General features: G+C 39.5%; 1 protein-coding gene across 1 annotated transcript; it reads left to right on the top strand.

Annotated features, from left to right (window-relative positions):
- LOC102185247 (olfactory receptor-like protein OLF3) lies at positions 14,376–15,427 on the top strand. The gene has a single exon (XM_005679561.2). The coding sequence runs from the start codon at positions 14,474–14,476 to the stop codon at positions 15,425–15,427; it is 954 nt and encodes a 317-aa protein (XP_005679618.2). The 5' UTR covers positions 14,376–14,473.

Genomic DNA, 24,565 nt, shown 5'->3' with positions numbered 1-24,565 from the left:
TGAATAATAAGCATCACTTGGAGAAGAGAGCTTTGCCTGTGAATTCTGCCACTTAACTCGGCTATGAAGCATTAACTGCATTACCCTGGCAACCAGGAATGTGATGACAAAATGTGTACTGGTTATGCTGGGTAGGCGGCTGAGGAATTAGGTTAAGGTATTTAATGCAGGAACATTTTATGTCACAGCAGGATGTTCAGAGAAATTAAGCACTACAGTAATAGAACTACTATTTGCTTGGTCTTCATTCATGTGAACTGATAATATTTTTTAAAATGTCATTTGCTATCTTGATTGGTCATATTGTTTGTAATCATGAGTCATAAATCTTAGTTTGGACCAGTGGTTCTTACACTGTACAAGGTTATTTTGTTTCCATTAGGAACAAAACCATTTTCACATTTTAGACTTATTTAAAATAATGTATGTGCCAATAATTGTGTGAGACATTGTTCTTAGGAGAGTATTGCTTTCAAGACTGGTTAGAATGTTTCGTGCTGGACTTATGACATGTGGACATAAAGCCTTTGAGTGCTGGAGGTACTCAGTGGAAGGATCAACTAAAGGTCTTGTTTTACACTGATATAAATGAAGGTGTTTCTACGCCAAGCTATTACTGTTCAAGGAAAGCTATGTTTCAAGCTCTTTTTTTGATACTGTGCAAACAGTTTGAGAGAAATTTTACTGCGTATATATGGGGTACCATTTAAAAGTTTAACCAGTCCAACTTCTGAAACATCTATAATTTCTTTTATTGAGATTTTAGAAACAAGTATATAATATACGAAATCATATACATAAAAAGTGTAGTTAACCTGAGGAAGGACAGATTCCTGAGGCAAAGGCAGTGAAAGATAAGACAACGTTAATATGTAGTTTGGGAATCAAGATAGTTGAGCCAGCTGTGCCCATGTCAGCCTCTGGTCTCCTTATAAACCCCTTCTCCCATCCCTCCTCCTCACACACGGCAGGGCCCTAGTTGTTCTTTGTAAATTTGCAGAGCTTAGAATAGTCTGGAATAGACCTCACCTCTGAGAGACAGCCTAAATAAGGAAAAAGAGGCAGAAGAAGTAATTGTACCTGGGATAATGAAAAGGAAATGGGGAGAAAGATGATGATGGAAGCTCATGGCCTCAACCCCCTTGAAGACATCTCGAAGTCCTTTCTTCCATTGTCTTTTCTTCATATCAGTTCAGGGGCAGTTTTCCCATTTGTGAACACGGTGACCCACAGTCTCTCTGTTTAAACAAACTGAAGTTTCATATAATCCAAAATCCATTTGGTGTTTTAAATTTACCAAAAACTGTCAATGCTAAAATTTACAGTGGTGTTCAGTCACTAAGTCATGTCCACCTCTCTGTGAGGCCATGCTCTGCAGCACACCAGGCTTCCCTGTCTTCACTATCTCCCTGAGTTTGCTCAAATTCATGTCCATTTTGTCAGTGATGCCATCCAACCATCTCATCCTGTATGCCCCCTTCTCCTCCTGCCCTCAGTCTTTCCCAGTATCAGGGTCCTTTCCAATGACTTGGCTCTTGGTATCAGGTAGTCAAGCTATTGGAGCTTCAGCTTCAGCATCAGTCCTTTCAATGAATATTCAGGGTTAATTTCCTTTAGGATGGACTAGTTTGATCTCCTTGCTGTCCAAGGGGCTTTCAAAAGTCTTCTCTAGCACCAGAGCATCAATTCTTCAGTGCTCAGCCTTCTTTGTGGTTCAACTGTCACATCCATACCTGACTACTGGAAGAGCCATAGATTTGACTATATGGTCCTTTGTCAGCAAAGTGATGTCTCTGCTTTTTAATATGATGTCTAGGTTTGTCATAGCTTTACTTCCAAGGAGCAAGTGTCTTTTAATTTCATCTGACTCTTTGTAACCCCATGAAGTATAGCCCACCAGACCCCTATGTCCATGGAACTCTCCCAGCAAGAACACTGGATTGGGTAGCTAATCCCTTCTCCAGGAGATCTTCCTGACCCAGGGGTTGAACCCAGCTTTCCTGCATTGCAGGCATATTCTTTACTGTCTGAGCCACCAGGGAAACACACATTTTGGAATATAATCAGGCCTTCCTGAAAGTTGTCATTGTTACCAGGCTTCTTGTTAATTCAGAAATAATCAGTGGAGAGTCTACTGTGTATCAGTAGCATGAATGGTTCTTGAGAGACAACAGTTAATACGGAACAATCCTGACAGGGATATGGCCACAGAGTTGGGATGACAGATAATGAAACAGATAAAATGCACTGAGTGTCACAGAAAGAATAAGGCTTCAGGGGTGAGTATAGAAATCTATATGACGGGATCAGAAAACGTCTGGATGGAGACCAGAAAAGTGAGAACAAGTTATCTAAGTGACGATCAACCTGAGCAAAGGGGCAACTTGTAAAAAGTGTTGAGCTGGAAGAGATCATGAATGTTCAGAGCTATCCTGGAGTCTGGCTTGCAGGGCAGAGCAGACTGAAAAAGTAGTCAGGGTGAAGCAGGGAGAAGTCAGGTCTTAGAGGCCATGAAATGCTAAACTATTTAGGATAAAAAAGCAACAGGAAGCAAGAAAAGATTTTGAAGTAGGAGCTTGGGTTGATAAAATTTACATTTTTGAATTATCACTGTGGCTAATGAGTCAGAGGAAGAAAAGATTAGAGCCAAGGAGACCAGCTAAGGGGCTGCTCCAGTGATACTGCTGGGACATTAGGGGGCTCTGAAGTTAAGATATGCGGAGATCTTGCACATGCACAAGTTGGACTTAGAAAAGGCAGAGGAACCAGAGATCAAACTGTCAACATTTGTTGGATCATAAACAAGACCAAGGAATTCCAGAAAAACATCTGCTTCATTGACTTCATGAAAGCCTTTGACTGTGTGGCTTATAACAAACTGTAGAACATTCTAAAGAGATGGGAATACCAGATCACCTTACCTGCCTCCTGAGAAACCTGTATGCAGGTCAAGAAGCAACAGTTAAAACCAGCCATGGAACAACTGACTGTTTTAAAATTGGGAAAGGAGTATGACAAGGCCACATATTGTTATCCTCTGATTTAAATTTTATGCAGAGTGCATCATGTGAAATGCCTGGCTGGATGAGTCACAAGCTGGAATCAAGATTGCTGGGAGAAATATCAACAAGCTCAGATATGCATATACTGCTCTAACAGCAGAAAATGAAGAGAAACTAAAGAGCCTCTTGATGAGGGTGAAAGAGGGGAGTGAAAAAGCTGGACTGAAACCCAACATTAGAAAAACTTAAGATCATAGCATCCTGTTACATCACTTCATGGCAAATAGATGGGTAAAAAGTGGAAGCAGTGACATATTTTCTTCTCTTTGGCTCCAAAAACACTGTGGATGGTGACTGAAGCCATGAAATTAAAAGACAATTGCTCCTTGGAAGGAACGGGATGACAAACCTAGACAACATATTAAAAAGCAGAGCCATCACCTTGTCGACAAAGGTACATATAGTCAAAGCTATTTTTCCAGTAGTCATATAGGGATATGAGAGTTGGACTGTTAAGAAGGCTGAGCACTGAAGAATAAAAAAAATTGTGGTGCTGGAGAAGGCAAGAGAAAGTCCCTTGGACTTCAAGGAGATCAAGCCAGCCAGTCCTAAAGGAAATCAGTCCTGAATACTCATTGGAGGAACTGATGCTGAAGCTGAAGCTCCAATGCTCTGGCCACCTGATGTGAAGATCTGACTCACTGGAAAAGACCCTGATGCTGGGAAAGACTGAAGGCAGGAGGAGAAGGGGACAACAGAGGATGAGATGGCTAGGTAACATCACTGACTCAATGAATGAATTTGAACAGACATGAATTTGACCAAACTCTGGGAGATAGTGAAGGATAGGGGAGCTGGACGGGCTACAGTCCATGGGGTCACAAAAGAGTCAGACTTAGCAACTAAACAACAAAAATGACAACAAGGGTTATAGAAGGGTTATAACGTGGATGACTGATGGGTTGCATAGATGGTTGGATGAGCACATGAGTGAATATTGAGATGGTTACATGAGTAGGTAAATGAGTAGATGTGTTAATGATGCTAAGAATTTTATTTGGGAGATGAATAATTCACTTAAAAGATGTGCAATGCATACAGAATATATTAGAGAATGTTAATATGACTGTATTCTGTCAAAATTACATTGAATCTCTTCATAAAAATTAAAGATTTGAAGAGGTATAGAAGTTCATACTTCTGTGTGGAGAATTTCAATTGACCTATTTCCTTTTCCCCTTTTCCCCCTATAAATCATAAGGTTTTCTTCACTCCCTTTCTGGGACCTTATTTTGAGTCTTAAATCTTTCTGTATGGCATTACTGTTTTTAAAAGTTGTAAACCAATGTAAAATATGTACTTGGCTGTCCCTCTGCCCTTACATTGCTCACAGGAGTCTATTAGATTCTTGGCACATGTCTCAGGGGAGCGAAGCACAATTCTATTTTCAGAAGGAGAGATGAAGGCATCGTGGAGCCAAAGGGAATAGCTTTTTTTATTTTGCCCAAGGTTGGATGCAGGTCTAGTCATTGTTCACGCGGAAAGGTGTTCAGTTTAGTTCAGTTCAGTCACTCAGTGGTGTGTGACTCTTTGAGACCCCATGGATTGCAGCACACCAGGCTTCCCTGTCCATCACCAACTCCTGGAGTTCACTCAAACTCATGTCCATTGAGTCAGTGATGCCATGCAACCATCTCATGCTCTGTCGTCCCCTTCTCCTCCTGCCCTCAATCTTTCCCAGCATCAGGGTCTTTATAAATGCATCAGCTGTTTGCATCAGGTGGCCAAAGTATTGGAGTTTCAGCTTCAACATCAGTCCTTCAATGAACAGCCAGGACCAATATCCTTTAGGATGGACTGGTTGGATCTCCTTGCAGTCCAAGGAGCTCTCAAGAGTCTTCTCAAACACCACAGTTCAAAAGCATCAATTCTCTGGCGCTCAGCTTTCTTTATAGTCCGAGTCTCACATCCATACATGACTACTGGAAAAACCATAGCCTTGACTAGATGGACCTTAGTCGACAAAGTAATGTCTCTGCTTCTTAATATGCTGTCTAGGTTGGTCATAACTTTCCTTCCAAGGAGTTCAGTTTGGTTCAGTCACTCAGTCGTGTCCAGCTCTTTGTGATCCCATGAACTGCAGCACGCCAGGCCTCCCTGTCCATCACCAACTCTCGGAGTCCACCCAAACACATGTCCATTGAGTCGGTGATACCATCCAACCATCTCATCCTCTGTCATCCCCTTCTTCTCCTGCCCTCAATCTTTCCCAGCATTAGGGTCTTTTCCAACGAGTCAGCTCTTTGCATCAGGTGGCCAAAGTATTGGAGGTTCAGCTTCAACATCAGTCCTTCCAATGAACACACAGGACTGATCTCCTTTAGGATGGACTGGCTGGATCTCCTTGCAGTCCAAGGGACTCTCAAGAGTCTTCTCCAACACCACAGTTCAAAAGCATCAATTCTTCGGTGCTCAGGTTTCTTCACAATCCAACTCTCACATCCATACATGACCACAGGAAAAACCATAGCCTTGACTAGAAGGACCTTTGTTGGCAAAGTAATGTCTCTGCTTTTGAATATACTATCTAGGTTGGTCATAACTTTTCTTCCAAGGAGTAAGCATCTTTTAATTTCATTGCTACAGTCACCATCTGCAGTGATTTTGGAGCCCAAAAATAAAGTCAGCCACTTTTTCTACTGTTTCCTCATCTATCTGCCATGAAGTGATAGGACCGGATGCCATGATCTTAGTTTTTTGAATGTTGAGCTTTAAGCCAACTTTTTCACTCTCCTCTTTCATTTTCATCAAGAGGCTCTTTAGTTCTTCTTTGCTTTCTGCCATAAGGGTGGTGTCATCTGCATATCTGAGGTTATTGATATTTCTCCTGGCAATCTTGATTCCAGCTTTGTTTCATCCAGCCCAGCATTTCTCTTGATGTACTCTGCATATAAGTTAAATAAACAGGGTGACAATTTACAGCCTTGACAAACTCCTTTTCCTATTTGGAACAAATTTATTGTTCCATGTCCAGTTCTCACTGTTGCTTCCTGACCTGCATACAGGTTTCTCAAGAGGCAGGTCAGGTGGTCTGGTATTCCCATTTCTTTCAGAATTTTCCACAGTTTATTGTGAGCCACACAGTCAAAGGCTTTGGCATAATCAATAAAGCAGAAATAGATGTTTTTCTGGAACTCTCTTCCTTTTTTGATGATCCAGCAGATGTTGGCAATTTGATCTCTGGTTCCTCTGCCTTTTCTAAAACCAGCTTGAACATGAGAAGTTCATGGTTCATGTATTGCTGAAGCCTGGCTTGAAGAATTTTAAGCATTACTTTACTAGCATGTGAGATGGGTGCAATTGTCGAGTAGTTTGAGCATTCTTTGGCGTGTACTGAGAGCTAAATATGTTGGGCTGTACAAGATTATCCTATCCCCAGAAAGCTGCCATCTCCAGCTTCTTAGAATGACCTAAGTCTTCAGTAGTTTGTTGTAGTGTGAGGAGGATGGAGTACCCTCTTCCACAGAGAGAAGAAGTGTGGCATCAAGGCCTTGCTCTTGAGGGTTGGGAGTGGAGGCAACAATTAACACTCTAATGCTTACAGATCCCAAAGGCACTCTGCCTACCTTTCTAATTCAGCCACTGTCACACATCATTAGGTTTGTGTCTGAGCCAATTCTGGGGCACCTGTGAGCTGCTTCTCCTCAATTTCCCTCCCAAACTAAACTGGTCCCTGGTGATCTTAGCCCAGAAACCAAGAAACTTAATCCCTGTGGTCCATCACTTTTTTGAGGAAGAGCACTCTTCAGAAAGCAACATAAACCTGGACTGAAGAACACATGACCATTTTTTCTGGTACTAATGAATGTTTGTTAATAGAGGTACTCAGAGGGGATGGTTGTAAGCAGAGGTTTTTTTTAAGAGAGGTAAAAATAGAACTGATGTGATTTGTCAAAGACTGACTTGAAAATATAAACCATGAATGTTGGGATCTTCTCATTCTGTTTAAAATAGCAAAGATGGTTAAATAATACTGCTTTCCAGATGTTGGAGGCTTAATTATATTTTTGTTGTAAGAGTTTCTGAATTCCAAACTTTAGTACTGACAGAGAGAAAGAAAATATGAAACAGAGGGGAATAGTGGAGATGATTAATAATTAAAGATTGGAATTCCTATGGATGCATTCTGCATCTTTTTATTTTTCAGGGAAACACTTACTAAAGAAACCCAGATGTAAATGATTATTAGATATTGTTATTCTTGAACAAATAAGAGGAGTATATTACATCTCTGGACATAGCTTTAAAGTGTCTTTTCTCATAGTATTTGGATTTTCCTTCCAGTGATAGGAATTTGACATGTAAAATGATTAAATGGATTGCTTATGTTCATAAACAGCGAGACTATGAAGTGGCACTAGAAATAAGGTCTCCTGACTACAGAATGAGCTGTAGGGGTTATACTGTGGAAAGCTGCCAGGCTTAGGGAATTATACTACAAAAGAATACCCTAGTCTTATCTACAGGGGACAAGAGATACAAAGAAAGTGAGCATTTACAAATGAAATCATGGTAACATATATCATCAAAGGTGAATTTCAGGTTTTCACATATTGGACAGTGTCTCTATAGTTGGACTCAGCTTACATGAAAAGTCAGGCAACAAAAAAATCCAGATGTTAAATAGATAATAAAACCATGAAGAAGAAAAACGAGTTTCCTTCTCAGGGTATTAAACCATATTTGAAACTTCATCCATCTAAGTGACCTTGGGATCTTTTGTTTCCAAACAATAGGTTGATGCAAATATTTCTGCTCATGATAGATGAACTTAGTGTATACAACATCCGAGTATTTACCTACAGGTCTGATGACTCTTTCTTTAAATTGAAGTGCCATTCTATTGACAACTCAACTGCCGAAAGGTATGATTCTCGTTTATTCTGGCCAGCATGAAAGAAAACATATCTTTAGGTTGTGGGCCCCACCTTTATGTGTTCTGCTTCTATATTTAGGACTTCTATTTGAATTCTTACAAAAGATGATATACAAACACTCCTATATATAGAGAAAAAAAGGTGCTGGCTTTTCGTCCCTTAGCTGAAGGTATCATCTCTACAGTGAATGGGTAATGTGGAGATGATATGGGTTGCGGGCTCACCTATAAGCCTTCCTACTGTTGGAGATTGGATATTTGAGGTTTATCCATCCACACAGTCTTTGAATTGGCATGACTAATGGAAGAGATAGTTATTCTGAAATATAATTCTGAAAGGTATTACACTGGGGAGTTCTTCTGTAGTATATATACCTGCTAAGTTTTTCAAATTAATACTTCTTTCTAATGAGTGGAAAAAGAGCAAGATAACTTATGAAGCTGTCAGCAAGTATAAGTAGAAAGTATTGTTAGATAGTTTTACATGTGTAATACACTGATCAGGGCAGTTTAAATAAAATGTGACAATAAATATGGAAGAGGAAAAAGTACCCATGTGTCAAGCCCTGGATACTTCCTTACAAAGGAAAATCAAGTATTTTGGAGTATTGTTCCACATAGTAGTAATAGAAACTAAATGCAATTAAAATTGTTTAATGGGCTACTCTGGTGGCTCAGATGGTAAAGAATTCACCTGCAATGCAGGAGATCCAAGTTCAAACCCTGGGTTGGGAAGATGCCCTGGAAAAGGGAATGGCCATCCACTCCAGTATTCTTGCCTGGAGAATTCCATGGACTGAGAAGCCTGGTGGGATGCATTCCATGGGGTCGCAAAGAGTTGGACACAACTGAAGTGGCTGAGCACACATGCACGTAAGCTGATATACTAGTTCACACTAAGATTAGATACTTTGTATTTTAAAACTCCCAACTAGTTTTATCTTTAACCATTTTATGAAAAAGAAACTGCTAAACATAAAAGTAATAGATCTCAGGCATTAGTGGCAGTGCTTTCAGGAGATGGATTTTCATCAATTATTTCAATGACATCTATTGGACAGTATCACATAGTGTATTCTATTAGTTACGGCCACAGTAACTACCCTACATCCACCTCAATTCATAAAACACAAGCATGAGCAAGTCCTTCCCTTACGGTGCTCATGTTTAAGGAGAGGAGCTACAGAGGTGTGTCACTGCTCACTACAATGTTCTGAGCAGGCAGCAGAGCTTGCTTATTTTTGAGTAAACAAAGTCAAAACATAGAGAGGTATTGAAGTTTGAACATATGAACATATTACCCAAAGGATATAAATAAGATTTATTAGTCTTATTTTAAAAATAAAATTTGTATTCTTTTATGTATACAACATCATTATTTATATACAACGCACACACACACATACAGTGAAATGATTACCATGATCAAGATAATTAACATTGTTCTCATTGTTTGTGATGAGCATCTAAAATCTAATTTCTTAGCAAATTCCAAGTATTAAATGTTATGTTAATAACTGTAGTCATCATGGTCTACTTTAGATCTCTAGACTTTTTCACCCTAAATTATGCACTTCTATATATTTGACCAACATTGCCCCGTTTCCTCCACCTCCCGGCTCTTGGTAATCAACCACCTTTCTTCTTCCTGTCTTTGATGTTGAGATTCCACGTGTAAGTGAGGTCATGCAGTTTTTCTCTTTCTGTGCCTCGCTTATTTCACTTAGCAGAATGTGTTCCAGGTTCACCTATGTTGGTACAAATGACAGTATCTTTTTCCTCTTAAGGCTGAAAAATATTCCATTTTTGTATTTGTATATACCATGATTTTTTAATCTGTTTAACTTTCCACAAATACTAAATTTATTTCCATCTCTTATCTATCATGAATGATGGTGCAGTGATTTTGGGAGTACATTTAACTTTGAGGTACTGATTTTATTTCCTTTGGTTATGTACAAAAGTGGAATTGCTGGATCTTATGATGGTTCTGTTTTTCGAAGACTCTCCATACTGGTTTCCATAATGGCATACCAATTTACATACCCATCAATGGTGTAAAAGAGTTCTCTTTTCTTAACATCATTGCTAACACTTACCTTTTTTTTTTCCTTTGGTAATAGCTGTCCTAACAGGTGTGAGGTTATAGCTCATTGTGATTTTGATTTTGATTTCCATGATAATTGGTGATGTTAAAATATCTTTGAATATATCTGTCAGCTATTTATATATTAGATCTCTAGACTTATTCATCCTCATAAATATGTCTTCTTTGGAAAAATCTCTACTCGACTTCTGCCATTTAAAAAAACCAGGCTGTTTGCTGTCCTTACTATTTATTTGTGAGACTTCCTTGTATATTTTGGATATCAATGCTTTATTAGGTATATAGTTTACCAATTTTATAGGCATTGACTTGGATCTTCATATTGTTTTGGGTGGTATTGACATTTTAACAATATTAATTCTTCTAAGACATGAACATGAGATATCTTTCAATTTAGGTATGTCTTATTTAACTTCTTTCTTAAATATTTATAAATTTTAGCACACACATCATTTTTCTTCTCGGTTAAATTTATTCCTAAGTATTCTTTTTGATGTGGGGTTTTTTTCCATTTGATTTCCTTTTTGGATGAAGTGATGTTGCAACGATGCCAGTAATTTTTGTTTGTTGATTTGCATCCTGCAATTTACTGAACTCATTTTATTTATAGCAGTGTTTTGGTAGAGTCTAGGGTTTTATGCATAAGATTATGTCATTTCAAACAGAGATCATTTTACTTCTTTCTGGTTAGGATACCTTGTATTCCTTTTTCTTGTCTGATTGCTCTTGTTAATATTTCTAGTATCGAATAGAGATGAGAATGGACATCCTTGCCTTGTTCTGAATCTTAGAGAAAAAATTTTAAGTTTTCCACATTGTTTGTGACATTATTGTGGGCTTTTTATAAATGGCCTTTATTGTGTTCAGCAAGTTTCCTTTTATACCTGTTTTGTTGAGAGTTTTAATCATGAATGGCTATTAAACTTGGCCAGGTGCTTTCTCTGCATTTTTCATTCTGCTGGTGTGATGTGTCATGTTGATTGATTTGGATATGTTGAACTATCCTTGCATTCCATAGATAAATCCCACTTGATGGTTGTATATAATCCTTTTCATGTATTTCTGAATTTTTGTTTGCTGTTTATTAAGAATTTTTGCATCTATGTTCTTTAAAGATGTTGGTCTTACCTCGTGGTATCATTCTTTGACTTTGGTATCAGTATCGTGCTAGCCTGGTAAAATGAATTTGGAAGTATTCTGTAGAGACAAGACACAGAAAGTGCTCACTTCTTCAGTCTCTCTGAGGACTACTAATTACCTGCCTTACAGACTCACAGAGGCAGGGTAATTAGAAGCTTGACCTTAAGACAGCAACTGGGAAAATACACAGTTAGTCCTTTCCATGGAGGGCTTCCCTGGTAGCTCAGATGGTAAAGAATTTGCCCGCAATGTGGGAGAAGTGGGTTCGATCCCTGGGTCAGCAAGATCCCCTGGAGGAGGGCTTGGAAACCCACTCCAGTATTCTTACCTGGGAAATTCCATGGACAGAGGAGCCTGGAGGGCTATGGTTCATGGGATTGCAAAGAGTCAGACACAACTGAGCAATTAAGCATATGTGGTACTGTTGAGTGCTGAGGCCCCAGATCTCAGAGTCAGGTGATTTGGGAGCCTGTCCTTCAGGTGGCAGCCATCAAAGTTGGTGTTTGTAATGTGTGATCCAGGGAATGCTGGGAGTTGTGGGATTCCTCCCATTTGTAAGGCAGTGTGTCAGTGGTGGCATTCATGGGCACGAACATGTCTCAGATTCTTCCACTTGTTTTGATGTGGATGTTTTCTCAATCATTCAGTGTATAGGAGCCTCTCAACTAGCTTCTGAATTTTTGTTGAAGGGAATTGATCTGTGTGTAGATGTTTATTTAATGTATCCATGGGAAGAGAGAAAGCTAGGAGTCTCTTATTCTGCCATCTTGTTGACATCCTTTCTCTGGTTCTATTGTCTATTAAAGGAGCATTGGTGCTTCCTTGGTGGCTCAGGGGTAAAGAATCTATTGCTGATATGGGAGATGCAGGTTTGATCCCTGGATCAGGAATATCCCATGGAGGAGGAAATGCAACCCACTCCAGTATTCTTGCCTGGGAAATCTCATGGACAGAGGACCCTTGCAGGCTACAGTTTGTGGGGCTCCAGAAAAGTCAGAGATGATTTAGCGACTATACAACAACAAAGGAGCATAAGGTACCTGGCGAAAATGTTTAAGCAGCCAGAGTTGTAGCAAATACTGAGAGGAGAACACAGACCAACTGATACAGGAGAAAGAGCTGAATAAAGCTGACACTCAGCTATGGTCATTGTTCAACACTGGTTTCCAGGAAGCAGATATTTCTCAGACGGGTCATGATTGAGGAAAGCAAAGTGAGGGGTAGTAATGAAAGTATCCTGATGTAGCAGAAATGAAGGAATTGTTTAAAGGGGCAATCAGGTTGTGAGAAGGACATCAGGAAAGATGTTTGTAAAAATCTATGTGTCTAAATCATGAATAAGAAGGGCATTTATTGAACTGCTTGTTTTGTCCTTTAAGAGTGGAAGCATGAACACCTTTCTTCACCTTTCTGCTCAGAAACCCTGGCCTGACATCTATGTGGGTTCAGATAAGAGGCAAGCAGCTCTGCCTCTCCTCTCAATCTCTCTCGCTGCCTTTATCTCCTGTTTTCTCTTGTTTTGTCCACTGAGAGGAAAGGAAATTAAAAATATGAAGGCATGGAGGAAGAGTAAGAATGAGTCAGTGCTTCAGACGTGGTAAAAAACTATTTCTGTTGTTCAGAATTGACCTTGAAACATATTAGATCTACTGAAAAAGTGCTGCTAAGAAAAGAAAACAAAGTGGAAACTCTATTCTAATGTGTTTCTACAAGAATCCATACCTTCTCTGCCTTGAATAGTAAGAAAGGGTCCTTAGCCATATGCTTTCCTTTGTTTTTTATATTGAGAAAGCCTAAACATTCATAACCTTCCTTGTTTTCTTTTAAGCCAATATAAAAATGGTAGATTATCAATAATAGTTAGTTGAAGAGAAACAATAAAACAAGGCCCAACTACAATTCTCTTATCTGTCTCATCCCACTAAAGGCTAAGAGACCAGAGTCTAGTAAAAACACCAAAAGGAAGAAAAAGTCCTCAGAATATCCCACTAAGCCCTAAGATTCATTAAATGTTGCCTACAGTTTTATTTTTTGAAACATCTATGTCTGAATCTATAGAGGAGATATGAGGAAAGTCACATCTATTACTTTATTTACCCCCAGGCGGAGGTCATGTTACTACTGCTTGTCATACTACTATAGAACTACTACAGAACTACTACCAGTAATAATTCACAGGTACTTTCTCCAGAAGTTTCTTTCATTTGAACTTAAACGTATTGTGAGTTGCATAAGTCTGTTTCATAAGTAGAAGTTTGTCACTAAACCAAAAATCACATAGCTGCTAAATAAAATTAGATTTCAAACCTAGGTTCACTGATTCCAGATCTTTCTGTAAGTCTCTCTCTATTCCCATTATTTCCTTTTATAATAGATTTATCCAGTTCATCATGATGGGTCTAGCTGACATGTCTAATTCAGGCTTTAAAAAAAAAATTCCAACCAAGTTTTTCTTCATTTTTTATCATTTTATCCATCACTGTCACCTACCATCCTTTCCATACCTTAGAATCTGTTGTAAGCTGGTTGAGATATGGAGTTCTTAAAATTGCTCTGTGGTTATCTTCAGACTTTAACTGAATCTCCTAGAGACCACATCATATTCTTATAAAAGCACTGGGCTGTCTCTGATACAGAGTAGATATAATATGTATCAGTATAAAGCCTGTCATCTTGACCCACAAATGATCTGAAACATCTAAGGCTGGTTAATTTCATACAGTATGTATTGATAAAAAATTATTTTTATGATTCTTTGACTGAACATTGAAGGCAAAAGGATAAGGGTGCATCTGAGGAATGATATGGTTAGATAGCATCACCAAACGGAGACGGCAATGGCACCCCACCCCAGTACTCTTGCCTGGAAAATCCCATGGATGGAGGAGTCTGGTAGGCTGCAGTCCATGGGGTTGCTAAGAGCCAGACATGACTGAGGGGCTTCACTTTCACTTTTCACTTTGATGCATTGGAGAAGGAAATGGCAACCCACTCCAGTGTTCTTGCCTGGAGAATCTCAGGGATGGGGGAGCCTGATGGGCTGCCGTCTGTGGGGTCGCACAGAGTTGGACATGACTGAAGTGACTTAGCAGCAGCAGCATCAGATCACTGGACATCACTTTGAGCAGTTCCAGGAGGTAGTGAAGGCAGGGAAGCCTGGTGTGTTGCAGTCCATGGGGTTTCAAAAAATCAGACATGACTTAGCAACTGAACAACAAAAACGGTTCTTTGATTCAACAGCTTCTTTTATTTCTGAGTCTCTGCAGATTAATAACCTCACATCTTTTAATGGGAGCAGATAACCAGTCTTGGGTGAGAGAATTCATTCTCCTCAGCCTGTCCAGTGACTGGGACACCCAGGTTGCTCTCTTCATCCTGTTCTTGGTTATGTACCTGCTGACTGTGCTAGGTAATGTCCTCATTGTTCTTCTGATCAGACTGGACAGCCGACTCCACACTCCCATGTATTTCTTTCTCACCAACCTCTCCCTTGTTGATGTCTCCTATGCCACAAGCATCGTTCCTCAGATGCTGGTGCATTTTCTTGCGGGACATAAAGGGATCCCGTACGTGAGCTGTGCAGCCCAGTTATTCTTCTCCCTGGGCCTGGGTGGGATTGAGTTTGTTCTCCTGGCCGTGATGGCCTATGACCGCTATGTGGCTGTGTGCGACCCCCTGAGATACTCAGTCATCATGCACGGAGGGCTCTGTGCTAGGCTGGCCGTCACATCCTGGGTCAGTGGCTCTGTCAACTCTCTCGTGCAGACCTCCATCACCTTTCAGTTGCCCATGTGCACAAACAAGTATATTGATCACATATCCTGTGAAATCCTAGCTGTGGTCAGGCTGGCCTGTGTGGACACCTCCTCCAACGAGGTGGCCATCATGGTGTCTAGCATTGTGTTGCTGATGACACCTTTCTGCCTGGTCCTCCTGTCCTACATCAGGATCATCTCCACCATCCTAAAGATCCAGTCCACAGAGGGGAGAAAGAAAGCCTTCCGCACCTGTGCCTCTCACCTCACAGTGGTTGTCCTGTGCTATGGTATGGCCATTTTCACTTATATCCAGCCCAATTCCAGCCCTTCTGTGCTTCAGGAGAAGCTAATCTCTCTCTTCTATGCCATTTTGACACCCATGCTGAACCCCATGATTTACAGTCTAAGGAATAAGGAGGTGAAGAGAGCGTGGCAGAAACTACTAGGACAGTTATTTGGATTATTGTCGAAACTGGCAACTTAGAAACTGGCAACTTGATGAATCATGAGCATCACTTGGAGAAAGGAGCTTTGCCTGTGTGTTCTCTTACCCATCTCAGATTATAACTGCATTGCCTTGGCAACCAGGAAGGAGATGACAAAACATGTGCTTGTGATGTTGGGTAGGAGGCTGAGTGACTGGGTTGGGTGTGGGATGTGGGGGTGTTTTTATGTCACAGCAGGATGTTCAGAAACAGTAAGCAGTGGTGAAATAGAACTTTCCACTGCTATCCGCTCAGTATCCATTCATATGACCCTACAATATTTGAAGAAAATATTTATTGTTTTGATAGCAACATGAAAAATTGTTACAACTATGGACCCATTCTTGGATTTTACCTTGGAATACTGAATTATTCAACCACATTTTAAGGAGGTCATTTCATTTCCACTGGGAACAAAATGAATTTTCATGTTTGAACACTCAAAACATTGTGTGCCATACATAGTCACATTTATTAATTGTGTGAGCCACTGTCTTAAGGAGCATGTTGCTATCAACTCTGATTGAAATGTTTTTTGCACAACCTATTGCATGTGGACGTACAGTCTCTGTCTGAGTAATGGAAATAAATGAGAGGAGAAACATCAAATAAAGTTCTTTTTTTACTGCAATAAAGATATAATTGAGTTGTTTGTGATTGACATTATTTAAGAAAAATATGAGAGCTACTGCTAAATAGCATATGAATAATTTGGTAAGGAAACAATGGTATATATTGGGTACCTTTCAAAAGGTGAAATTGTGATTTCTGAAAATTCAGCAAACCTTTCTTTGAACTTTTGGAAAAAAATAAGCAAATAAACAGGAAGATAAATGAATACAATGTTAAGACACAGTTAATCGAAGGAAAGTAGTTTCCTTGAATAAACCAGTGAAAGATAATATAGCTTTAATATGGATTTTGTGCTGTAAGGATAGGTCAGTCTGCTGTGCAGATGTTATTCTCAAGTCTCCATATTAAAGGTGTTCTTGTTCTCCCCTCCGCACACCTCACACACAAAGACACAAACCCCTACTTAAATCTTAACCCCCTACTTAAATCCCCTCTGTAAATCTTGTGAGCTGGCATTGCCTGTGAGTGCAGCTTGTCTCTGAGGATAAACCTAAATAAGGTAAAAGGGGGAAGAAATGATTAAACAGGGGATAGGTAAGAGAGGAGAAAAAGAATATGATAATAGTGGGTCTTCTCACTCTCTTCAAGGAGTCTAAAAGAGAGACTTTCCTTTTCTTTCTTGTCTCCTTATTAAGTCAATTGATCAGTTTTTGGTTGACTTGCATTTCGGCAGTGGTGATCAGTTGAGGGATTTCCTTTGGCACCTATTCTTCTCTGTGAAACAAGACGGATCACTTATGGCTGAGAGTGCAGAGGAGGGAGGAAGAGAAGAAGGTGTGAGATGTGAGAATGGTGAAGGCGGACAGCCCACAGTGGGAGACAGACAAGTGTACCTGTCTCACTTGTGGACACCACTCTCTGCCTCAAGTATCTTTAAATTTCATCTCAGTATCTTCAATTACAAGGTCACAAAGGTCACATATTCCCTCTGATTTGACCAGCTTTATTCTCAGCCCTCTCAAAGTTGCATATCATTTTGTGGACACTGACTTTGTTGAAGACGATACTATAGGCATTGTGTGGTATCAAAGCTGTGTTTAGATATGGCCACTTGTTGTTGTTCACTGGCTAAATTGTGTCCAACTCTTGGCAATCCCATGGACCGCAGCAGCCAGGCTTCCCTGTCCTTTACAGTCTCCCGAAGTTTGCTCAAATTCATGTCCATTGAGTTGATGATGCTATCTAACTATCTCATCCTCTGTTGTCCCCTTCTTTTGCATTCCCAACATGAGGGTCTTTTCAAATGAGTTGACTCTTCAGGTGGCCAAAGTATTGGAGCTTCAGTTTTAGCATCAGTCCTTCCAATGAATATTCAGAGTTGACTTCCTTTAGGATTGACTGGTTTGATCTCCTTGTAGTCTGAGGGACTTTCTCTTGTCTTCTCTAACACCACAATTCAAAAGCATCAATTCTTCAGTGTGCAGCCTTTGTTATGTCCACCTCTCACATCCATACATGAGTACTGGAAAAACCATAGTGCCGGAGGCCAGAGTGAGGCGCTCTGCCCATGGCAAAGGTCATGAGGAAGGAGGCTTGGCATACGCAAAGGCGTGAAAACAGGAAAACCCCCTGTTCCCGAGCATCTACCCCAAAACCAGAGTCTGTTTTATGCTCTCACCTACACCTCTGACTTTACGGGGGGCTCTCCCCCATAACCGTTTCTCTCGGAGAAGGAGTAAACGTGCAGCTCCAAGGCAATAAAAATTCCTGGGCGTGACAAGAGTGTTTCAGCTTACGGACCCCTCTGAAGGTTATCTAGCCCACCTGTATAGGTTCCTCCGGCCACATGTGTTTGTTTACAGCCTCCTAACCTGAGAGGTATGAGATGTTTTAGACTTACTAAAGGCAAATTCTTTTGGGGAGTTAGAAATTATTAGTATAGTGGGTTGGTTAGAAATTATATTGGTGAAGGGTTTTTCATTTGTTGTGTCAATAATTGCTGCTAATTCCCTGCTCTGGGTGGGACAAGGATGTCTCAGGTCAAACCTCTCTGCTGACAGACTAGCTTGTGTGACAGGATTATCCATACTCCTGCCGCTACGCACATGATTGTTTACTACCTCTTAACCATAAACAGCACAGAGAGTTTTGGAGTATTTTGAGAGTCTTAATTAGCATAGGTCTTTTTCTTCTTGTTAAGTCAATGATTGCCGCCAGGCCTCCATATCCTTAGGCACCTGGGAATATATTAATCAATGTATTTGGAATATAGAAAGGGAAATAGAGTAGTTTTTAAGGTTAGCAATACTAGACTTTTTGAGTTAATGAATTTTCTCTTTTGTAATAGATCACTGTACTTTGTTATAAATCACTGTGTCCTTGCGATGTAAAAATGTAACTTTATCACTATCTTAAGACTAAATAGATCTTAAGGGGAACATTGGTGAAAGGATTTTCATTGGTTGGGCTGATGTTTGCTGCTAAATCTCCATGTTCCCTGCCCTTATGACGAATATAACTAACATATAGGAGAAATAAATATTAACCTTTAAGCATATAGGAGAAATAAGTATTAACCTTTAAGACTAATCATGTTAACCTTGGGTTAAATAAATTCCTTTCTTGATTGTAACTCACTGCACCCTCACCCTATAGGAATGTAACTTGATTTGGAGGGTGGTGCCTGGTTTAAGAAAAAACACTTGGAAAAAATAAGTTTTTGGTTATCAGAAAGAAAGGATCATAAAATCCCCAAGACCTTTTTATGTGAAGCACCTGATTTTGATAAAAGTCAGGACTGCTGACCCCCGCGTGACTTTGTATTCATACCTATATGTAACAAAAGGTATATAAGCAAACCCCAAAATAAAGAAATAAGATCAGTTTCCAGAAAGACTGATTCCCCCATGTCATTTCTTTCTTGCTCCCTGATTTTCTGGCTGAATTCCCATCTGGAGCATGGATGCTATTTCATGTAATCCAAGTTATTCAGCCTCTTTTTCTCCACTAATCTTCCTACTACACTATCCGTTTCTAATCTCTCTATATATCTGTAATTAAATATGTATTTTTCCAAGGACACTGACGCCGTCCCCACCTTCTAATTCCCTGGATCCACCGGGGCTGGACCCCGGCACCATAGCTTTGGATACATACACCTTTGTTGGCAAAGTGATGTCTCTGCTTTTTAATACTCTGTCTACGTTTGTCATAACTTCCCTTCCAAGAAACAAGTGTCTTTTAATTTCAAGACTGCGGTCACCATTCACAGTGATTTTGGAACCCAAGAAAATAAAATCTGTTACTGTTTCATCTATTTGCCAACAAGTGATGGGACTGGATGCCATAATATTAGTCGTTCGAATGTTGAATTTCAAGCCAACTTTTTCACTTTCCTCTTTCACCCTCATCAAAAGACTTTTTAGTTCCTCTTCACTTTCTGCCATCAGAGTGGTATCATCTGCATATCTGAGGTTGTTTATATTTCTCCCAGAAATCAGGATTCCAGATTCTGATCCATTCAGCTGGGCATTTCACATGATGTACTCTGTATAGAAGTTAAATAAGAGGGTGGCAATATATAGCCTTGCCACACTCCTTTCCCAGTTTGGAACCAGTCCCTTGTTGCATGTCTGTTCTAATTGTTGCTTCTTGACCTGCATACAGGCTTCTCAGGAGACAGGTAAGGTGGTCTAGTAGTTCCATCTCTTTAATAATTTTCCACAGTTTGTTATGATCCACACAGTGAAGGGCTTTAGCATAGTCAAAGATTGAGTCAATGAGATATGGCCACTACCTCAGGAAATGTACAGTCTTCTAGGGCAGGGGTTGGAAAACTGTTTCTGTATTAGGCCAGATAGAAAATTTTCAAGGTTTTCTGGGTCATACATTCTACATTACAGCTAATTCAGCTCTCCCATAATAGCACTAAATAGCCATAGATAATGTATAAATAAAGAATAAATGTTGCTGGTACCAATAAATCTAAATATAGGGACACTGAAATTTGAATTTTATATAATTTTTACATCATAAAATCTTCTTTTTTTTAACCATTTAAAAATATAAAAAAATTCTTTTCCCATGGACCATACAAAAACAGTGGCAGGCCAAGTTTGACCTATGGGCAATAGTTTGTCACAATATTATAAGGGAAATGGAACAAAATTGCAAAATTGCAAAATTGCAACACGAGGTATATGCATAAGGAGCACTGATATAAAAAGGAAAAAGGGATTCTTTCAGCATGTAGACTGAGGTCATGATGGTGAAGAGAAAATGAAGTAGTTCTCACTTCAGTTTGCATTTCAGAAAGCATCTCATTTCTCATCATCATTTAGGTTCATTTGCCCAAGATCTAAGGACTCCAAACTAATGGGTGAATGCAGGACACAAATCACCTATTAGCACCATTCTTAGATATCTGCTGAATATGAATTGAATGATTTATATTACTTCTTAGCCCTAGAAACATTTAACCACAGTGATAGGACTTCTGGGGACACAAGCTTCTACTTTCACTCTGTACTATCCATTATTGTGATATCTGGGACCATCAAGCTCTCCCCTATTCTTCCCACTAAAATTCAGGCTTTTGAGGCCTAATCCTACTGTGTAAAATATAGACCCTATAAAATATACATGACCAAGTGGTGTCTTGCCAGAGTGATGCAGTTTGGTTGTCCTAGCATCAAATTTGGGTTAAGCTGCTGCTGCTGCTGCTGCTGCTAAGTTGCTTCAGTCATGTCCAACTCTGTGCGACCCCATGGACGGCAGCCCACCAGGATCCCCCATCCCTGGGATTCTCCAGGCAAGAATACTGGAGTGGGTTGCCATTTCCTTCAGCAAAGTCTGATCCTCGGTACCATGAGATTTTTTCCCGTTTCATGGAAATTATCGCTGTATGCATGCTATTGCCTGACTTCTTTGAGTCTTCTACATAGTCCTCATCAAAGTATAGCAGGACAACAAAACAAGAAGTGTGATCCTGGACAAGTTATAAAATCTCTCTAAGAATCAGCTCTTTTTTTCATAAGTTGCAAAGAATAATAAGCTCCTTGTGAGAAATTTGAGAGGATTCAATAAAATATTATATGTAAAGTGCTTAGTAAAATGACTAAGGATAAAGAATGATTAGAGAAAAGAAATTTCATATAGAGTTGGTGGGCATATAATTGGAACATCTGTTTTCACAAAACTGACAATATTAGCTAAAGTTGGACACACACATAATCTGTGATATAGCAATTCCACTACTGGGAAACAGAAATGAGGACATTTGTGGGACAAAAGATGAGTGTGTTTGTATGTGAATGTTCATAGGAGTGTTCTTATTAACAGCAGCAAAGCAGAAACAAACTAAATGTCTATCAATGGGATGGATATCAGATTTGAGATGCTTTCAGTGGGCAGTAACTTTTTGAAGTATTTTCAGAATAAAGGCAGACTTCTAGATACAAAAATGCATAATTTGACAATGCCCAGTTAAAAGGAACCACCCCCCCAATAGTAAGACAAAATGGGGAAAGGTCCCATGAAATAGCTGCATCAGTTCTGAAGATAGTATATGATTATAGCCCATGTATAATTTAGAACCTTGTTACAGGAGATATTGCTCAAAGATATCTGAGCAATCCATGAATAATGGGACACTTTGGTTCAAATAGTCTCAATCATGATTACACTGACAGAAAGTCATGGTCAAATTTTAACTTCCTTAAAGTGAAACTTCACCAAAGACAGGAGAATGTCTCCAGGGGAACCAGGGCTTCAGATTCTCCTCTCTCTTCTGGCTCATTAAAAAATTATTCTCACTTGTAAATTCTTTAAAACAGGTAAGAATTTAAGGTGAGAGAATTACCTATAGAGAAAGAGCAAAAACAACAGAAACCTAACAAGAACAGGATAATTGGCCTGCGGAGATTTTGTCTCTGAGGGAAAAGAAGATCCCACATCTTGCCCAGCCCAACTCTTCCTGGGGCAATGCTGGCCTCTTGTCCTGGAGGTAGGGCAGTCGTGATCAGAGGCTCTCCATTGGGTTCTTGGGATTATGGTCAAGAAGCAATGATTTCCTTAACACACAGCTTCTTTCTAGGCTCATGTGACAGTTGGGTTGAGTTTGGTTAGTATAGAGATAAAGGTCACATTTGAACAATTTGTTATAAGAAAATACATTTGAATAGCCAAACTGGCGAGAAATTTCTCTTGAAGACCTCTGAGAAATGAAGTACCTAGCACAGGGCTTTTACTGCATCCATGGAATCATTGAACATAAGCCACTATAGGCTGTTTTCCCTGTGTCACATTGCACCCCCAGCACCTGTACACTGCTGGAAATCTGGACCGAGGACAGGTTTGTGTTAACAAGCCTATTCTTAAACAATGATGGTCAGAAGGTGGTGACTTCAGCTGGATAACTGGCTTTAAACTTTCTGTCGCTCCAAGCAGTGTAGGTATGCATTAGGAAGTAGGAATCAGGTGGGGATAGCAACTTAGCCAGTTAACATTTGGGAGAAATCTCAAGCTTTCCTGCCAGCTTCTTTTTTGAAAAGAACATTTCTTTAGGGAGATTGAATCACAGTTCTAGGAAGGAAAGGTTGTTCAGGAATGCTGTTTGTTTTATTGTTATTGTCACTTATAACACCGCCAAAAATAACACTTTTATTTTTGAAAGTCTGTTTTTAACTTTTATTTATGTATCATATTTTCAAAAGTTTTAATCATTTTACTTGTTTTGCTGTTGAATCTTTATTTTTGATTAAAAAATTATTCTTTTTACTACTGATGTCATATCCTAATTCTATCACTCTTCCTACTTCCCTCACTCCAATGAATTGGGGCAGATTTGAATGTATGCTGTGTTTAGATGGATGAAGAAGCTACAGCTAGACTCCCAAATTCACGGGTTCCACATCTGTGGATTCACTAACCGTGGATTGAAAATATTAAAAATAATTCTAGAAAGTTATCAAAAGCAAAACTTGAATTTGCTGCATACTGGCAACAATTTACATCACATTTACTTTGTATTAGATATTATAAGTAATCTAGAGATGATTTAAAGTGTACAGGAGCATGTGTGTGGGTTATATGCAATAACAGACCACTTTATATAAGGGAGCTGAACATTCATGGATTTTGGTGTTCACTGGAGTCCTGGAACCAATCCCTTGGATACCGAGGGGCAGGAGTAGGTAATGATGGTTGAACTGGGAAATGGAAGTTCATTGACAAAGCAGTTCATTCACCCCAGGGCATGGCACTTTGAAAACATGAAGATGATACAGAAACATGACATGCTAACAATGAGTGTTTCTATTTGTATCAATAACTTGCTGAGCCTTTAAGGGGAATTACTGACCCAAGAACAGGGATTACTATATTTTCTTTGTCAAGCCCTTAAATATTATTTGTTTTTAAGAGGTGAAAGCCTCAAAACCACAAGAGATTATCATCAGATTTTTCAACAAAGTCTCCTTATTTGGTTCCTGAGAATACCTTAAATAACCATCAGCCACCTCCTGGATTGTTTTGTTTTGTTTTTTTTTTTAGCCCTCTCCCAGAGAACTTGTGTTACATGAATTGTTTTGTGTATTATAGCAGGATTAAAGACTACCTCATATACCTTTCTAGAAATATCATCTATTAAAATGTTATATGTACATGGTCACATTCCCCTGACAGGTCTCAGATTTTCCCCTTTGAAGTCATTACCTCTCTCTGGTACCTGAGGTCTTCACCAGTGATAATTTCACATTCCAACTTTTCCCTTTTTACTGGGGATTAAAAGGTAGGTTTCCTCTTTCTTTGATAGAAGTATTACTAAGTGACTTGCTAATCGGAAGCTCTAGAGTAAATTCTAAAGAATTAAAAAGCATTTTGTACTTTTATTGCCTCCTCTTATAACTTACATAAATTATCTCTTGAAGTGGGAATGGTTTATCGAGCTTAATTCATTCATAGATAATAGAAAGATTATCAACGGCAAATTTCCATAGACCGTTCTCTGCTGGATGGCACCTTTGGCTTCTTATTTATCTGCGGTTATCTGCCCTGACTGTCATGAATACCCTCAAAACAAAGTATGATTTTTATCATATAGTCAATGACCCTCTCTGATCACAGGCAGCAAGCAGGTAACATTTTCTTGGGATAGCTGTGCTTACACTTCACTTTCTGTACCCAAAGGAGAGAATAATTTGAGGGGCAGAGCATGTGGAAAATCTAGAGTGGGCCTTGTTCGGTCTGTGAGGTTCCTGGGAATCACTTGTGATTTGAATAAGGCCCAAGTAAGATTACTAAGCGTTCCAGAGATAATACTCAAGCTCTTGCGCTTTCTGAAGTACTAATACATCAGCAGGATTAGAAAGTTTGAGGATGGTATTGAGCAGAGTAGGCTATTACTTTCTGGCCATGTTAGGCACAGTAGAGGGAGCATAGCATTAGGGTATTAGAATTTTCTAAGGCACAGGGGACAGTCACATATTTCAGATGGAGATAAAGGTAAAGAGGGTTAAAGGAAAGAGATAATCATCAGCCATTTCACTGAGTTAACTTCAATTTTT

The sequence above is a fragment of the Capra hircus genome, chromosome 4 (assembly GCF_001704415.2).
Source record: "Capra hircus breed San Clemente chromosome 4, ASM170441v1, whole genome shotgun sequence".
Lineage (NCBI taxonomy): Eukaryota > Metazoa > Chordata > Mammalia > Artiodactyla > Bovidae > Capra > Capra hircus.
Note: the sequence above shows the minus strand (reverse complement) of the source record. Positions and strands in the feature narration are given on the sequence as shown.